This window comes from Hyaena hyaena, unplaced genomic scaffold, assembly GCF_003009895.1.
Source record: "Hyaena hyaena isolate Hyena2069 unplaced genomic scaffold, ASM300989v1 scaffold_760, whole genome shotgun sequence".
Taxonomy (NCBI): domain Eukaryota; kingdom Metazoa; phylum Chordata; class Mammalia; order Carnivora; family Hyaenidae; genus Hyaena; species Hyaena hyaena.
In genome coordinates this window covers 952,149-963,706 of record NW_024081391.1, presented here as the reverse complement: position 1 = coordinate 963,706, position 11,558 = coordinate 952,149, and the positions used below count along the sequence as shown (strand labels likewise).

Here is an 11,558-nt window from a genome sequence, read left to right as displayed (position 1 = left end):
TCTTCTCTCTCTGCCCGCCTGCCCTCCCTGCTGGTTCACCCTTCTCCCCCCCCCCCCCCCCCCCCCCCCGCCCTTCTCCTCACGCACCCGGCCTCGTCTCTCTAGTCTCTGCACTTGTCTCCCATTAAGGTCCCATCCATGGGGGGGCGGAAGCGGGAGCGCAAGGCGGCCATCGAGGAGGACACCTCCCTGTCGGAGAGTGACGGGCCCCGCCAGCCCGATGGGGATGAGGAGGAGAGCACAGCCCTCAGCATCAACGAGGAGATGCAGCGCATGCTCAACCAGCTGTGAGTCCCGAGCCCCCCAGGCCCACCCTCAGCAGCCCCCCAGAGGCCGGAGCTCCCCGACAGCGGCCCTCAGCAGGCAGGAGGCCCCCGCCCCCCTTGACGGCGGGCTCCCTGTCTCTAGGAGGGAGTATGATTTTGAGGACGACTGTGACAGCCTGACTTGGGAGGAGACTGAGGAGACTCTGCTGCTGTGGGAGGATTTCTCAGGCTATGCCATGGCAGCCGCAGAGGCGCAGGGAGAGGTAACGGCCCCTCCCAGCCTCAGGGCCCCACCAGTCCCGCCCCCCAGCTGGGAGCCCCATCCCCTCCCTCCCCTGCCTGCACTCCTTGCTGCTTTCCCTCTGTGGCCTCCATGCTCACCTGCTTCTCGCCTCTTCCGTCATCCTTCTCTGGGCTTTCAGCAGCCTCCTTTAACCGGACTCTCTCTTCCCCCATCCGCGCCCCCCCCCCCACCTCGCCTCGGCCCTGTGGAATGCCCCTGTCCCACCCCACCCCCATTGGCCTCTCCCTCGCTTCCCCTTCCGCTCCAGCAGCAGGAAGACAGCTTGGAGAAGGTGATTAAAGATACTGAGTCCCTATTCAAAACCCGGGAGAAAGAATATCAGGAAACCATTGACCAAATAGAGGTAAGGCTGTGGTTGAGGCCGAAGCGCACAGGTCGTGAGCGGGGCTGCGGGATCCCAGACACCAGGCCTTCCCCCTTTCTTTTGTGGGGGTGGAACCCTAAGATCGCAGGCTCTCAAGGGAGGAGGACAGATGTGGGCTCCAGTCTCAGCCCTGTTACCTACCTTCTACCACTCCAGCTTCTAACAGGCTGCTTCCGCGCTCTCAGCCTGTTGATTTGTCAAGTGGGACCTTTTCTTTTTTAAGTTTTTTTGAGAGAGACAGAGAGTGAGTTGGGGAGGGGCAGAGAGAGAGGGAGACACAGAACCCCAAGCAGGCTCCACACTGTCGGTGCAGAGCCTGATTTTGGGCTTGAACTCATGCACCGAGAGATCATGACCCGAGCCAAAATTGACAGACGCTTAACTGACCGAGCCCCCCAGGGGCCCCTCAAGCGGGATCTTCACCATACGTCCCTCACGGGAATGTTTGAAGAGCAGATGCAATGAGGTACACGTAGCGCTGAGGGCAGCGTCTGTCTCCTAGTAGGCGTACTGCAGGGCGGTTTTAGTAGTAGTGTCACTACTGGCCGTGTGGTAGTGGAGTCCACTAAGAAGTGGGCGTGAGCTTCGCTGTTTCTTTAGTTCAGCCTTTCACCTGACGGAGGGAGCTCCGCTGTCACCCCCTGGCCACCCCCTAGCCCGAAGACCCTTCTCGAGATGGCAGACGCTGGGGCTGCAGGGCCGCCTTTGTGGCACCCTGGGTGGAGGGGCTGCGCTTCCTGGTGCCCTCCTGCTTGTGGGGTGCGCCCTTCCCTGAGCACCCAGCGTGGGGAGGACACACGTGGGCCTCTCCTCAAGCCCACGTAGCATATTGACACCCTGGCTTGTCTCATGCTGCCCGTTTCTTGGGACAGAAGTGGGCAGATGATTTTCCTACGTGCCCATCCTCCCAACACACACCAAGTGGTCCTGCTCCTTTAAGCCAAACCTGGTTTTGTTGCTTGCCCAAGCAGACAGGTGCGAAGTTTTCAAGGCGCAGCTGGGTTTCTGGTCTCTGCTGACCAGAGGGGAAGGGAGAGTCGCTCTCCGCTTGCTCCTTGACACCATGTCAGTCTTCCTTCTCTCTTGCAGCAGATTGGCTTTAGGAGAGGTGTTGGGAGAGCTGACGGGGTGGGGGGTGGGGTCTTTGGGTGCAGCGCTGGCCCTGGTGACCCATCCTGGGGTCACTGGGATGGATGCAAGGAACATTCATTTCCTATTGTCGGTGGTAAAGCCAAGGTCCAGGTGGAGGGTGGGAGGGAGTTCATCCTCTCCGGCTAGTCCCAGCCCTACCCTCCGGTGACAGTGAGTCCGCGGATTTCATTGGAGGTCTTTAGGTACCTCCCAACAGTGGTGGCTGCCTCTCCTCACCCCTGCTTTAAAATTTAAAAAAAAAAAATTTTTAACATTTATTTATTTTTGAGAGACAGAGTGTGCGTAGGGAAGGAGCAGAGAGAGAGGGAGACACAGGACCTGAAACGGGCTCCAGGCTCCGAGCCATCAGCACAGAGCCCGATGCGGGGGTCAGACTCATGAACTGAGAGATCAAGACCTGAGCCAAAGTCAGAGGCCAAACCGACTAAGCCGCCCAGGTGCCCCCCTCACCCCTGCTTTAAGTGTGTGAAGTAAGGGGACAGGTACAGATGAGCACAGACGCTGGTGGTGGTCCCAGCCTGGTCTTTGGATGGAATACAGCTGCTTCATTTCCTTCTTCCCTATCCTAGTGAGGGATGGGCCCCGGAAGCTAGTCCCTTCCCTTGCTGCTCTGCTTAGGTGGGGAAGCTGGGGTGACATCTTGTTGTCTTCCTGGACTGAGCACATCCCACTGCTCTGGAGCCAGGGCTGCCACCAGAGCTGTTCTCACCAGGGCTTATGACCCGTGCAGGCCATCCCTTCTGTCTGGCCCTGTGACCCGGTTTCTTCTCCCTCCGGGTCCCCATCCTCTCCCAATGCAGTTTGGATTAGTTCTGGGTGGTTTCCTCCATCCAGTGTGGATCATTCACGGTCGTCTCCTCCCCTTCCCTGTGCTCCCAGGCAGTGAAGCAGATCACCTCCAGGCACTATTATCCTGCCTCTCCTTTGGGCCTCTGTCCTTTGTACCCCAGACAAAGAGAGGCAGCACTTGTCTCTGGCCCAGATCTTTTCCACATCGCCCCGCCTCTCAGCTCTGCCTCAAAGCCTGTGGCAGAATCTAGCTCAGAGGGAGGCCGTATTTCCTTGAGTCTGAGCCCACCTTTTGCCACATGTAATGTTTCTTAAGTCGGGACACATCTTAACAGCGGTAGGACATCGGGTGTGGCAGAAGTCTTTCTGTTAGACCCTGAGAACGGCTCACACCGGAGACCAGCGTGATAAGGGCAGACTGGGCCTCTCTCAACAGCGCAGGGCAGGTCCCCTCCTCTGGGCCACGATGCTGGATGCTGTCGCTACTGAAGAAAGGTTCATTGCATAGTTTCCCATCTTGGGGCTGGGCACGTGCAGAGATGAGTAAGACCTGGGGCCGGGAGCAGGGGCGCCTGGGTGGTTCAGTTGATTGAGCTCCTGACTTCGGCTCAGGTCATGATCTCGAGGTTTGTGGGTTCAAGCCCCTCATGGGGTTCACTGCTATCAGCATGGAACCCACTTCAGATCTTCTGTCCCCCTCTCTGTGCCCCTACCCTGCTCATGCTCTCTCTCTCTCTCAAAAATAAGCATTAAAAAAAAGAGGCCCATGGCCGCCTCCCAGGAGCACCCCAATTAGTCAGGGAGGCAGACAGGGTGCAGCATTGTACCTGGCCATGCAGGAAGCCCAGGGAGGGTGCAAAGCTGTGCATAGATTGTCACCCTGGGCTCTCTGTCCTGTCTACTTATGTCCCTCTTGTCACTGAGGGTCTGCAAGAATGCAGGCCTGTAGCAGAGACCTCGGCCTTCCTCTGTAGGCAAAGATCCCCAGGAAAACTAAAAGGAATGATAGTATATTGGTGCCTTCTGGCTTGATCTGACTCATTTATTTTTTTATTTTATTATTTTATAAAAATGTTTAAAAAAATTTTTAAATGTTTTATTTCTGAGAGAGAGAGGGAGAGAGACAGCATGAATAGGGGAGGAGCAGAGAGAGAGGGAGACACAGAATCTGATGCAGGCTCCAGGATCCCAGCTGTCAGCACAGAGCCTGTCGCGAGGCTCGAACCCATGAACTGTGAGATCAAGACCTGAGCCGAAGTTGGACGCTTAACCAACTGAGCCACCCAGGCACCCTAAAAATGTTTATTTTTGAGAGAGAGAGTGAGCAGGGGAAGGGCAGAAAGAGGGAGACAGAAGATACGCAGCAGGCTCCTCGCTTTGGGCACAGAACCCAATGCCGGGCTTGAACTCATGAACTGGGAGATCATGACCTGAGATGAAGTCAAGAGTCGGCCACTTAACTGACTAAGCCACCCAGGCACCGCCATCTGACTTGTGTTTAAATCAGAGCCCTCACTCGTGGCCACCGGGGCTCCGTGCCTGGTGGTGCGCCTTTCGCGTGTTAGCCTCTGGGGGGCTGGGGGCAGGGGCGCTGCTGACCTGTGGGGTCTTGTCCTGCGCCTGACGCAGCTGGAGCTGGCTACGGCCAAGAACGACATGAACCGGCACTTGCACGAGTACATGGAGATGTGCAGCATGAAGCGGGGCCTGGATGTGCAGATGGAGACCTGCCGCCGGCTCATCACCCAGTCTGGGGACCGGTGAGGACCCCCCGCTGGAGCGTGGGGCGCGGCCCGCCCTCTTCTGGCCTCCTCCCAGGGTGCAAGCGAGGGGTGGGGCGTCAGAGGCCCTTGGTGGGCTTGAAGACCCTGCAGGGACCTTGGGGGCAAATTTTTATTTAAAGTCAGAAGCACAGTTTGTGCATTTGACCCTCTGTAAGTTATACCTCAACAAAAAAGTAAGTTTTAAAAAGTCACAAAAGTACTACAGAGAGACACAAAGCCGGGGCCGCCAGGTCTGCGCTCAGGCTCAGGCAGCACCTCTCGTGCTGTGATGTGAGACACTTCTGAACTCTGAGCCTCCTAGGGTCCCCGAGATAAAGACAGGGACTACACCCCCATCAGGGTGGGGCGGGAGGGATTCCGCCCGCTTCCCTCGCCCCACACCTGCCCTCACCCCTGCGGGCCTCCTGTCCTTGCCTGAGATGGTGGTCACTGGCCTCCCAGAGAATCAGGCCACTGGAGAGGAGAGCCAGCCTCATGAGGATTCCTGCCTGCCCCAAGGTGACAACCGGTGTTTTTTTCTAGAAAGTCTCCTGCTTTCACTGCGGTCCCGCTTAGCGACCCGCCGCCGCCGCCACCAAGCGAGACTGAGGACTCCGATCGCGATGTCTCATCTGATAGCTCCATGAGATAGGGACGCACCTCCAGCCTGGCGCCCCGGGGCCCCACCCAGCCTGCTGGGAACTCGCAGAGGCAGAGGGGTGGGGGGTTCACAGAAGGGGAACTTCATCCGTCCCACCCGCCGCACCAAGCCTCGCCCCTGGGGACTTGGGCACTTCCCCCTCTGATTTCCTGCCTTAGTCCTTGGCCTCCAGGGCTCTGAGGTGTCTGGAGTGAGGCTCAGCCCGCCCTGCCCAGACTGCCCTGCCCCCACAGCTGGGGCTCCCTCGCCTTCACGTGTGGGTGTCTGCTACCTTCTCATCTTCAGAATGCTGCCAGAGCCATGGTGGCCCCTTACTTGTCCATTGAGTAAGGAATGTGGTCGTCAGATCTCCTTTCCATCTCTGTGGCCTCGAGCCAGCTTACTGTCTTTGATTCTGTACTGGTGCTAACTGGCCCAGGCACTGGTATGAAGTGGGTTAGGCTGGTCGTTCCAGGGCTTGTGCCACAGGTGCAGTGGGAGGGGGCTTCCTCTGAGGGGCAGCTGAGGGGAGGCAGGACTGGGTGCTCCTCCCCCCCCCCCCGTTGTCATCCACCCGTGGATGGCGGTGATGGGGCTGTGACCCTTCCCTCGTGGAAGTGCCCTGCATTGTAGGGGCCTTAGTGCCTCCGGTCTCGGTGGCTTCTGGATCTGCCTGGGTGCCATGCTGGGGAGGGAGACGGAAGCTCTTGTTTGTTTCCCAACGCTGAGGGCAGAGAAAAAGGTGAAGCTACCTGTGTGTGTGTGTGTGTGTGTGTGTGTGTGTGTGTGCCCGCGAGTGCGTGTGGTGTGTGTGTGCACGTGTATGTGTGCTCAGGGTCTCAGTTTCTTCAAGCATCAGCTGAAGATGTGCCTCCTCCGTGTCTGTGGTACGTTCACTGAGAGCAGCAGGCTGAGAAGATGTCCCGGACGAAAAGCTTGGGAGAAGGTGGGGGGCCGTGAGTGCAAGCCCCTCAGCAGACCCGCCTGCGGGGAGCTGTGCTGAGCGGACACTTGAATGGAGTCTTTAATAATAATGAAAGTGGCGAGTATTTATTGAACGCTGTGTCGCTGTTTCAAGCACTTTCTGGTAGTGGCTACGCCATCCTCTCTGTGAGGCGCACAGTGGTTTTCCTCACTTGACACCCGAGCAGGTGCAAAGTAAGGCCCCGGAGGTTGTAGGTAACTGGCCCAGGTTGTAGGTAACTGGCCCGTGTAGAATGGCAGCTGGCGGACCCAGGGCCCCTGCCCCCGCCCGCAGGGCCCTCCCCCACACACGACGGCAGTAATCCTCTTAACACTTGCCCAGAACACGGACGGGCGGTGGGCATTACCCTTTTTCCTGACCATTTACTACACAGCGCTGGGTGCTCATAGCCGACCTACTGTAATCCTTCTGGAAAAGCTTTAGGGGTTGGGTGTAGCGTTATCACTTTGCAGAGGAGAGTAACTAGGGCACAGGAAGGTAAATATCTGACTCAAGACCTCCAGGCTGTGAGGCAGGGTGGAGTTCACACCCTGGTGGTTCCGCTCTGCCCCGAGTTGCTAGGGCTTTGCTTCCGAGTGACCAGGTAACCAGGCAGGGCTGCAAGGACCTGGTGGCCCGATTCCTAAGCCCTAACTCCCTGGGCCAGTGTTTCTCCTCTACAGGGCAGTGGACAGGATAGTTTTCAGGTAGAGGCAGCCAGGTGACCTGGTGACAAAAGGGCCTTGTCCTCTGAGGTGGACATGCCTCATCACATAGCACCTAGAAACCTTGGGAGGGAAACTGAGCGAGGCAAAGTGCAGTCAGGCGGCTCTTCTAATTAGCGCATGCCCATGCACACGTGCTTTTGTAGGGCATGCTCAGTTGGGCCCAGGACCTCCGGCGGAGTCAAGGTGTGGTCAGGGTATGCTGAGCCTTTCCCGGGTGCTTGCAGCAAGGTCTGTTTGTCTTTGGCACCAGCCTAGCTCCTCTCCCCTTTACCCTAGACCCTGTAAAAACCTTAAGAAAACAAACAAAACCACACCAAAAGCTCACAGGAATTGGCTGGATACAGTATACTTTATTGATGGTACATGGTAACATAGGGCTCCCCAAGCCCCTCCCCTTCTTCAGGGGGTCTGGGATGGAAACTGGAGTTCAGGAGATTCTCAGGTGTGTTGGGGGATGAATTGGGACATAGACTCCCCAGCAGCTGAGGGTCTCTCTTCTCCCTCTTGCTGGGGCTGGTGGTCCAGGGGGCTCTTACTCCTTGGAGGCCATGTGGACCATAAGGTCCACCACCCGGTTGCTGTAGCCAAATTCATTGTCATACCTGGAAGAAGATCAAGAGTTAAGGGCTATCTTCACGAACCGGCCACCAGAGGGCGCCACACTCCCAACCACACTCTTAGAGGTGTTGCTCCACACCCTGGCGGCACCATACCAGGAAATGAGCTTGACAAAGTGGTCGTTGAGAGCAATGCCAGCCCCAGCATCGAAGGTGGAAGAGTGGGTGTCACTGTTAAAGTCGCAGGAGACGACCTGGTCCTCAGTGTAGCCCAGGATGCCCTTGAGGGGGCCCTCTGATGCTTGCTTCACCACCTTCTTGATGTCATCGTATTTGGCCTAAAAAGGTAAAAAAACGAGATGGTTGGTTATTCACGTTCCAATCTTGCTGTTTTACTCAACACAAACTCTGAGCCCATGAATCCTTTCCCAACTCGTACTCACAGCTTTCTCCAGGCGGCAGGTCAGATCCACGACAGACACGTTGGGGGTGGGGACACGGAAGGCCATGCCAGTGAGCTTCCTACAGACAGGAAAGCAGGGTCGGTACTGCTCCTCCCATTTCCAGACCCCTGCCCAGGGCAGAGAAAAGCAAGGAACCTTACCCGTTCAGCTCAGGGATGACCTTGCCCACAGCCTTGGCAGCGCCAGTAGAAGCAGGGATGATGTTCTGGGCAGCCCCTCGGCCGTCACGCCACAGCTTCCCAGAGGGGCCGTCCACGGTCTTCTGGGTGGCAGTGATAGCATGGACTGTGGTCTGGAAATATGGAGGAGGGAGTGAAGGCCTTGCATAGCACTCCTCACATCATCTACCCCGATGTCCCCCCTCCCTGGGGAAGAACTAAGGGATAGAGAGTGACCTGAGCCAATCCCTTAGCCCCAATGCCCCCTCAGCCCAGGACCACGTTCTAAGAGGGGAGAAGGATCGAGTCCTGGGTGAGAAATAAACACGGTGGGCACTTTCCCCATCGCCCATACCATGAGTCCCTCCACGATGCCGAAGTGGTCATGGATGACCTTGGCCAGAGGGGCCAGGCAGTTGGTGGTGCAGGAGGCATTGCTGAAAAAAGGAAGGCAAGTCAAGAACATGTCTGCCTGGTAACACACAGTACTATCTGGCCACCTCCCCACTCCTCTGCTGTGCTCACCTGACAATCTTGAGAGAGTTATCATACTTCTCGTGGTTCACACCCATCACAAACATGGGGGCATCAGCAGAAGGGGCAGAGATAATGACCCTCTTGGCCCCACCCTTCAAGTGAGCCTGTGGTAGAGAAGTCATTGTAATTCATGCTGCCTTTCCTCAAGGGTTCCCCATTCTTCCCGGGATACCACCCCCACCCCCACCTTGACTCTCCCTGCCACTCACCCCAGCCTTCTCCATAGTGGTGAAGACCCCAGTGGACTCCACAACATACTCAGCACCAGCATCACCCCATTTGATGTTGGCGGGATCTCGCCTATAACGGAAGACAAGTTGAAAGCTCACGGATAGGGGGTACCATGTGCCACCGAAGGCAGTCACCCCATCCTAGTACCTCCCTCAAAGCAAATTTCACCCTGTTCTGTCTTCTGCACTTACTCCTGGAAGATGGTGATGGGCTTTCCGTTGATGACAAGTTTCCCGTTCTCAGCCTTGACTGTGCCGTGGAATTTGCCGTGGGTGGAATCATACTGGAACATGTAGACCTGGAGGGACAGGTGAGGCCATCAAGGGGCTACACTTCAGCCAGGCTCTGCTCCCTACGCCAGCTGTGGGGTCAGCACTCACCATGTAGTGGAGGTCAATGAAAGGGTCATTGATGGCAACAATGTCCACTTTGCCAGAGTTAAAAGCAGCCCTGGTGACCAGGCGCCCAATGCGGCCAAATCTGATAAAGACAAGAGGTGTGAAAGAATGAAAAAAAGAGTCTAGAGAATTCTCCCAGGCATGGAAATAGCCCTAGGCCAATTCATCCTCTTTCAGAGGTTTAGAAGATGGCACTTCCCGGCCTCTGGTCAAGTCCCAAGAGGTCTAATTTTATCTTTCTTGAGCAACTCTGCCAGGACACCCCTGCTGTACAGCACAGCCAGGTGACGCCTGCCCAAGAGATGCATAGGTTCAGAGGCTGGCCCAGCTCCCCAGCCACCAGAAGTGCTGCGAAGGAGCAACGGCCGTGCAGGGCTCGGCTCTGGCCACCCCCGCAGTCTGGACACATGCCTGGCACATGGCATTTATCTCCCCCACTATCTCTGCCCTCCCTGGAAATGCCTGTTCCCTGTCTGGCCCAGCGTCAGGATACACCCTCCGGGGAGCAAAGACTTGCACACTTAGCATCACCAAGCTCAAAGGGCAAGAGTAAAGGTCAGAAATTAACTGGATGGGGAAAGCCCATCTCTTCCTCCAAAACAGAAAGAGAAGGGGGGAAAGGAGTGCTTCTCAACTCCCTAATCTCAAGGCTCCGGTTTGCTAAGCTACGTGTCCCTGCAAGCCCTCTTCCAAAAATCAGGAGTGGGAGCGACAGATGTGCTGGGGTGGGTGGGGGCAAAAAGAGTAGTAGCCCAGGCCCCAAGCTGCAGAAAGGTCAGGCAGCTATATTTAACCCCAGATTAGACTGGAAAGGGGATCTGATTTCTGGAAGACAGAACGGAGAGAAGGGCAGGATTCCCAAGACACCTAATCCTCCCAGTGACCTTTATAGCCTGGCCTTTAGGGTCGGGTCAGCTCTAGGTATGGACGGAAGAAAGGAGCTTCGAGGAGAGCCAGTGTGATGAAAGGGGCTGCTGCTACAGAAGCCATTTTGTGGTGGAAAATTTCTACCCATGACTCAGCTCCCCAACATGGTACTAAGCTGTGCTACCACACCTCTCCGGAAAAGGGGGGGCGGGGGAAAGGACACAAGTACTCCCCCAAACCCAGGTTTCTGATTCATCAGAGAATCCTCTAGGAAAAGCAAGCCTGAGGAGAAATGTGATTGACAGCTTAAGGGATGGTCTACGGTCAGAGTTCTGACGTCCAGCTCTTTTAAGAGCAAACCCGGGGGAAGCCTTGCCTCACCTGGCTTACGGGATAAAGGCGACTCCACCCCACACAGGCAGAATCAGGAGGGTTAGTCATAGGCGAGGAAGGAGGAACAGTGAGGAGCTAAGGAAGGTTGCCTAACGGTGGTTCATTCACTTCCTTCCCCGTTGCAACATGGCGGCCGGGTTCCCGCAAATGAGCCCTTCTAGCGGGCTCTGCACTCAGCTGAGCACCAGGCATCCCGGTAGGTGGGGAGGCGGCGGGCTGGTGGGGGAGGGGCTCCTTCCTGGCACGTGACCCCGCAGGGCGCGAAAGCAAAGAAAGAAGCCCCAGCTAGGGGATTAAGGGGATGGGTCCCAGGCCGGGAGTCGGGGGCAGGTGGCGCTGGGGGCTGCGGGGGGCTGCGGGCGGCTCGGCCCCGCGGGGGCGGAATTGCGGGAGGCGCCACAGCTTGGGGGAGGGTGGCCCACGAGGCTCTTCAAGGCCCCTCGGCCAGGTCAGAGCGCCGACCTTGAGTTCTCCTTGGGGGTGGGGGGGTAGGACCACCGCACCCACGTCCCCCACGCGCTTGCGAAGACCTGAGCAAAGCAAGGCCCGCAGACACGGTTCGCCCGGGGCCGCGGGGCTCGATGCCCCACCCTAGCCCACCCCCTAACTCACCCGTTGACTCCGACCTTCACCATCGTGTCTCGGGGACGCAGCTGCGGGCAGAGAAAGGCGAGCATTAGAGCGCGGGGGCGGGCGGCGGCTGCAGTCCGGCCGCTGCCCTCCCCTCCCCCAGGCCTCCATTCCCACCCCGCGTGCGGGCACGTCCGTCCTCCCGTCCCTGCAATGCGGGGGCTCAGCTACACGCCCGACCCCGCGGCCGCGCCGCCCACCCCTGGCCCGCGGGCGCTTCCGACCCCCTTCCGAGCCGTGCCCGAGCCTCCCGTGGCTCCCCCCTGCCTGGCTTCGCCGGGCGCTACCTGGCACTGCACCAGAAGATGCGGCTGTCTGTCGAACGGGGAGGAGCAGAGAGCACCGGCGGAGGC

General features: G+C 57.7%; 2 protein-coding genes across 3 annotated transcripts; one reads left to right on the top strand and one right to left on the bottom strand.

The window, feature by feature from the left end:
- The first annotated feature begins 94 nt into the window (after positions 1 to 94).
- LOC120221138 (intermediate filament family orphan 1-like) lies at positions 95 to 6,336 on the top strand. Of its 2 annotated transcripts, none has more exons than XM_039218381.1 (5): positions 95 to 287; positions 409 to 529; positions 818 to 913; positions 4,505 to 4,635; positions 5,182 to 6,336. In XM_039218381.1, the coding sequence occupies exons 1-5, from the start codon at positions 139 to 141 to the stop codon at positions 5,288 to 5,290; spliced, it is 606 nt and encodes a 201-aa protein (XP_039074312.1). In that variant the 5' UTR covers positions 95 to 138; the 3' UTR covers positions 5,291 to 6,336. The 2 variants fall into 2 exon arrangements, with proteins under 2 accessions (XP_039074312.1, XP_039074313.1); XM_039218382.1 differs by having other exon boundaries at positions 96 to 287; positions 821 to 913.
- Positions 6,337 to 7,300: 964 nt separating this feature from the next.
- GAPDH (glyceraldehyde-3-phosphate dehydrogenase) lies at positions 7,301 to 11,558 on the bottom strand. The gene is made up of 11 exons (XM_039218398.1): positions 11,493 to 11,558; positions 11,188 to 11,228; positions 9,298 to 9,397; positions 9,109 to 9,215; positions 8,896 to 8,986; positions 8,675 to 8,790; positions 8,505 to 8,586; positions 8,132 to 8,283; positions 7,971 to 8,049; positions 7,684 to 7,865; positions 7,301 to 7,572 (listed from the first exon to the last, which is right to left on the bottom strand). Exons 2-11 carry the CDS (start codon positions 11,208 to 11,210, stop codon positions 7,503 to 7,505), a joined length of 1,002 nt encoding a protein of 333 aa, XP_039074329.1. The 5' UTR covers positions 11,211 to 11,228; positions 11,493 to 11,558; the 3' UTR covers positions 7,301 to 7,502.

What these genes read in the sequence shown, in the direction of transcription:
- LOC120221138 (XM_039218381.1), top strand. Translation starts at nt 139, where the DNA reads ATGGGGGGGCGGAAGCGGGAGCGCAAGGCGGCCATCGAGGAGGACACC. An exon ending in AAACCATTGACCAAATAGAG is followed by an intron (nt 914 to 4,504) that starts GTAAGGCTGTGG and finishes CGCCTGACGCAG; the next exon opens with CTGGAGCTGGCTACGGCCAA. An exon ending in ATCACCCAGTCTGGGGACCG is followed by an intron (nt 4,636 to 5,181) that starts GTGAGGACCCCC and finishes GTTTTTTTCTAG; the next exon opens with AAAGTCTCCTGCTTTCACTG.
- GAPDH (XM_039218398.1), bottom strand. Translation starts at nt 11,210, where the DNA reads ATGGTGAAGGTCGGAGTCAACGG. An exon ending in AACTCTCTCAAGATTGTCAG is followed by an intron (nt 8,587 to 8,674) that starts GTGAGCACAGCA and finishes TCCTTTTTTCAG; the next exon opens with CAATGCCTCCTGCACCACCA. An exon ending in CCTGCCGCCTGGAGAAAGCT is followed by an intron (nt 7,866 to 7,970) that starts GTGAGTACGAGT and finishes TTACCTTTTTAG; the next exon opens with GCCAAATACGATGACATCAA.